This window comes from Solanum tuberosum, unplaced genomic scaffold (assembly GCF_000226075.1).
Source record: "Solanum tuberosum cultivar DM 1-3 516 R44 unplaced genomic scaffold, SolTub_3.0 scf00330, whole genome shotgun sequence".
Taxonomy (NCBI): Eukaryota; Viridiplantae; Streptophyta; class Magnoliopsida; order Solanales; family Solanaceae; genus Solanum; species Solanum tuberosum.
This window is the reverse complement of record NW_006239256.1, coordinates 502,988-508,747: the sequence shown is the minus strand read 5'-3', so window position 1 is coordinate 508,747 and position 5,760 is coordinate 502,988. Positions and strand designations below refer to the sequence as shown.

The window sequence follows — 5,760 nt, the reverse complement described above, 5'->3', positions numbered from 1 at the left end:
CCCCCCCCCCCCCCCCCCCCCAAAAAAAAAAGAAGAATAAAAGAGAGTGATAAATGAAAAACACATGTTCGGGAAGAAGTAAAAATCTAGAAAACACCAATCCATTGCCAAGTATTATGTTCTTCTCTCCTTAACAATTCATATGCTTCAAAATTCAACCATACTAAACTACACACTAAATTACTCTGCATACCTTTGACATTAGTTGAATGCGCTTGGCATGTGGACCAAGAACCTTGCGAACATTGACAAGATCTGAACCCTTACGCACAAACGAAAGCGCTATCATATCAATGTTGTTAGGAACACCCCACTCTAGTATATCTTCTTTATCCTTCTCTGTAAGTGTTGGAAGGTCCACAACCACACCTGGAAGGTTTACATTCTTCCTCTCTCCTAAGGTGGCAGTATTCTCGCAGCGACATCTCACCGTTCCAGACGGTGGATCACATGACAAAACAGTAAGGGTTATGGTACCATCTGCACACAAGATGGTATTGCCGGGCTTCAAGTCCATTACCAACTTCTTATAGCTCATTGAGATCATTTCTTCATTTCCTTTTATGGTATAGTCTGTGGATACAGTGATTTCTTGACCTTCCTTAAGCTGAATCGGTTTTCCATCTGTTAAGAAACCAGTACGAATCTCAGGCCCCTGCATAAAAAACGTATGTTAGTCCAACATCAAGGAAGCAAACTGAAGCTGCGGAATAGTTGCACATGCAGAATAAATGGAAGGGCTTAACCAGTACTCTTGACTTGTTATAATAGCAGCATTTTAAGATCAAATTCATTAACCATTGAGAACCGGAAACAAAACAGCAGTTGCTAGAAACAGAAACAGAGAATAAAAATGTTGTTCCATTCAATGATTCCAAGTCAAGCCTTATATAAATTACCAAAACATCATAGTAAATAAAAGATCAAAGTCTTTACTTAAATATCTGGCAAAAATGAGGAGAAAGCTAAGAAAGTTTGCTGGCGCCTGCAGTGGCTCATAACTGGAAAACATAGCAAAAAAAAAGATCATACTTGCGTGTGAAAAAGCTCCATACCGGTAAACAGAGGCAAGTGAACCTTAGCATGTGTTATTCAAGCTGTCAACAATCTGATCCACCTCACATTACACGATTTTAAGTTTGGAATGTACTAGATTACCACAGATTACTCACTTTCTACAAATACTATTATTGAACAAACTTATTATCTTGTGGTTAACAAAGACTAGTCCAATCAAAATATTGCACTTCTCCACCACTAAAGGAAGGCCATTGCTTACGACCACATAAAACAAGATCATAACACTCTTCTGAGCTATGTAGGAAATATGGTCCTTCTTGAGACTAAAGAGTTGGGACTTTCATTCTCCATGTCAGGAATATATAATAACCACAAAAGGGAACTGAGAATCTCTCTCTCGACTACATCAACACTCCTTGCCTGAATCGATTAGAAAGGCTACTCTTTGAGAAACTTAATTCTCTCGGGAAGGGGGGGAGGATGCTCAAAGGTAAGTAGTGAAATGTAGCATCCTTAACAAGGAAACTGTAAGCAAACTATGCCTGAGGTAATCCTCAAGCAAATACCACACTGAAATAACGACCAGCTCAAAATTACAAACCATCTGTACAAGCACCAAGTTGACAGAGAAGAAAAATAGTAACAGATAAAACTAAAATATGCTTCAAAATCGAACCTTGGTGTCAAGCATGACAGCACACAGGATCTGAGTATTCTGCATAGCAATCTTAAGATTGTCCAATGTCTCCTGATGGTACTCATGGGTCCCATGAGAAAAGTTAAACCTGGCAACGTTCATGCCAGCACGGAGAAGCTTCTCCAGCATTGGCACTGTTCTAGAAGATGGCCCTAACGTGCAAACAATCTTGGTCTTTGGAATACGGCCATCATTTGGGAGATCCTTCATGATTCCAGCTATGTCTATGTTGGCCATTTCTTCTATTTATCTGCTCAAAAGGACAAAACCCACTCTTCTTCAGAAGCCCATATAACCAGCTCATTACAGAAAACTTTTACATGTTTTTATAATCAACTTTACATGTTTTTATAAGCAAAAGCAAACATTTCATCAATTTGTACCAAGAAAGTGCTAGTATGTACAGAAAAAGAAAAGGACCTTGATTCCTTTAGATCTGAGTAGCAAATAAAAAAAATACTTTGGAAATTAGAACTGCACTTATTACTTTTACATAGAGGCAGGGTACTGATTTTAGACAAAGACAAACTTCCATGTATCCTTTTTAACAATATGAACAAACATTTAGTATTCTATAGCAGACAATCAACAAGCAGCTCCTGAGTGAAATTAGACAGATAAGAACACCTACATCAACTGTACATACAAGCTATGTTGCTCGAACTCCCCAAAATTGTTGTCGTACTCGTATCGGATCCTCAAAAAGAACACTACTTTTGGAGGATTCGATAACCCCCAGCAGCATTTTGTAAGAGACGGGACAACATAGCATACAAGTGGAATATAAACAACAGATATGTGGATTCCAGGGCCCTTCTATCACCTAGATGTTCTTTTCACAGTGCTGTGATTCAAGAAATCAATGTGCTTCCACAACTTAATAGCATGGATAAAAGGGAAATTGGAAGAATCTTCATCAAGACTTCACACATCTCCCTATAACAAAAAAAATTAAACCAAAACACTTTCTCTGAGAACAAATATAGAAGTGAAGTCTTGAACTTTCAAATAAAGGAGACAAAAAAAAGGGGATTGAAGAAACAATGAAACATCATCAACGATGTGACAAGGAAGAAATCAAACACAAAGAACTTGTGTCATTTCTCAATCTAGGACTTCAGATCAAGTAAAAGAACACTAAACCAAATACTCAAATGACCAAAAAGAGAGCTTTACAACAAACCAAGAATTTGCACAAGTCCTAGAAGCATAACAAGTTCATCAAAAGCAAAAAATCTTGTTCCATTTCTCAATCTGGAATTTCAGATCAACTTAAAGAACACTAAATCAAATACTCAAAACCAAAATCAAGAAAAAACACCAAAAAATTAAAAACTTTACAATGAACCAAGGTGTTATACAAGTCTTAGAACCATAACATAGCCAAAAAACAAAAAAGGGTTCTCACCAGTCACCAGAGAAGCTACAGATCAACAAAAAGAACACTAAATCAAATACCCAAATGTCCAAAAACAAGAAAAAAATCACCAAATGAAAACTTCACTACCAACCAACGATTTGCACAAGTTATAGAAGCATCATATAGCAAAAAAAAAAAAGGTTCTCACCAATAACCAGAGAAGCTACAGATCAACAAAAAGAACACTAAATCAAATACCCAAATGACCAAAAACAAGAAAATATCACCAAAATGAAAACTTTACAACAAACCAAAGATTAGCACTAGTCATATAAGCATAACATAGCCAAAAAAAAGAGTTCTCACCAGTGACCAGAGAAGCTACAGATCAACAAAAAGAACACTAAATCATATATCCAAATGACCAAAATCACCAAAAATCAAACTTTACAACAAAACAAAGATTTGCACAAGTCATAGAAGCATAACATAGCCAAAAACAAAAAAACAAAAAAGAGTTCTCACCAGTCACCAGGAGAAGCTACAGATCAACAAAAATAACACTAAATCACATACCCAAATGACCAAAATCACCAAAATGAAAACTTTACAACAAACCAAAGATTTCCACAAGTATAACATAGCCAAATAAATGGGGAAAAGGACCTCACCAGTCACTAACAAAAGCTACAGATCAAGCTAAACCACCCCTTCAAGATTTTAGTTCTACTGTTTGTTTCTTGTGCTTTTGCCAGATTCAACTATAAGGTCTGAAACTAAACACAAAACACAATTAGCTGCTTTTCTTTTTATAGGGATAAGTAGGAAAAGTGCTAAGCAGAGAGAGGCGACATGTAAGAAAAAGATGCTTGTTAAACGGTGGGCTGCTTGCTCTATACAAGTGACCGATGTTGACTGTAGCCTACAAAATGCCCTTTCAATTTCGTGCTCCGCGTTGACATTTTTTTCTTTTTAGTCTGTTATAAAAAAAGAAATATTATGTTATTATAATTAAAAATAATTTATAATTGTATGAATATCAAAAGATTGTTTCAAAAAATCACAAATTTTAAAAGTTTCTCTTCTTTAAAATATCACATTAAATTAAAAGGTGTCAGATAAATTGAGAAGAAGTAAGTATTATATTTCTTATTCTCCAAGAAATATAAATGTGACTAATTGCATGTTATATGTTCTAATCACAAAATTATGAAATATATTTCCTCTTTTATCCTTTATTATATAAGTATAGAATATTGATAAATTGATTTGGTAACCACAACAAAAAAAGTCAAATCGAGCTCGAATTAAATAAGTATAAAAATTATTAATTATGATTTACTTTGTTAATATATTTTTAATGTTTAGATATATTATTTTAAATTTAGGATAAACATTGATAAATATTTTATTTGGTATTCAGATTAGAAGTTACAATTATACTATTATAAATTTTAGATTGGAAGTCAACGAGCTACTCTATTAAAATTTTATTTTGAATTTCATTTGATTGTAGTCTTTAATATTATAAATTTAGCATATTAAATATTGATATTTCAACGAAAATTTATTAAATTAACGTTTTTAAGCTTTAGACTATCAGATGTGTAAGTGAAAGTATATTTGATCTCTGTTTCAATTATTTATAATTGTTTAATTTAAGAAAAAGTAAAATGGAATATTATGGAATCAACTTTAGAAAGATACTTTTGTATTGCTGATATTGACATGTGTTCCACGTGGCCCAATGGGCTTTATTGGGCCCATATGGATACTGTACGTGGCCTCCTAATTTTGACTCCATCCTTTATTATAAGCCCATCAACAAATAATTAAATTAATTTTGATAGGTATAATGACACATGTAATAAATAAGAGAATATTGAAGATTCAAGTCATAAAAAATTTCAAGTGCGAGCGCATTCATATTCGAAGAATTGAATCGCTCCCGAAAAGGAATCTATTGATTCTCTCCCAATTGTTGGACTGTAGATGCGGTGTTTTACTTCACGGGCGAGGTCTCTGGTTCAAGTCCAGGATGGTCCAGCTACGCCAGGGAAAAGAATAGGAGAAGCATCTGACTACTTCATGCATGCTCCACTTGGCTTATAGTGTTGTAATTATTAAGTGCACTTTTAAAAAACAAAATTGAATGTCTCAATATTCAGGTAACGATTATCTTATTTTTATTTATTTTTTCTTTAATTTAATTAGACTCGTCCATCAATGATGAACATATCTATTTTTCCCGCTAACATTTTGTTTTATTGGAATTGAAAACAAGACATCATGAATGCAAGCTTTAGGCGTAACTAATAACATTGTTATGATATGTACCGATCACACGAGCCTTGAAAATAGTCGTTTTACAATTTTTTTTTATAATAAATTCTTGTAATCTTAATTTTTTTTATTCTTTTTTTGGGGGAGGGGGAGGGGGGGGGGGTTAGTGTCCATGGAGCCCAAAATTTTTTTTTTTTTGTTTTTGGGGGGGGGGGGGGGGGGGGGGGGTTAGTGTCCATGGAGCCCACCAAAGATTTCCCATCAAATATACTATATGCTAATATCATTATTTTACTCAATTATAGTGCTTCGAAGTCCTGACTCCTGATTGACTCCTCCATCCCCCAAAAGACAGAATTCTTTATTATTATATAGTTCAATCACATTTTGTTTTGTAGGA

At 34.4% G+C, this 5,760-nt stretch overlaps 1 protein-coding gene across 1 annotated transcript in view; it reads right to left on the bottom strand.

Annotated features, from left to right (window-relative positions):
* The window catches only part of PK (pyruvate kinase), a 5,674-nt gene extending 1,842 nt beyond the window's left edge, over window positions 1-3,832 (bottom strand). Inside the window, 3 exon segments of the mRNA NM_001288156.1 lie at window positions 194-655; window positions 1,697-1,967; window positions 3,749-3,832. Of these exon segments, the coding sequence (NP_001275085.1) occupies window positions 194-655; window positions 1,697-1,954 (720 nt within the window). The 5' untranslated portion in view covers window positions 1,955-1,967; window positions 3,749-3,832.
* Between the last annotated feature and the right edge of the window lie 1,928 nt (window positions 3,833-5,760).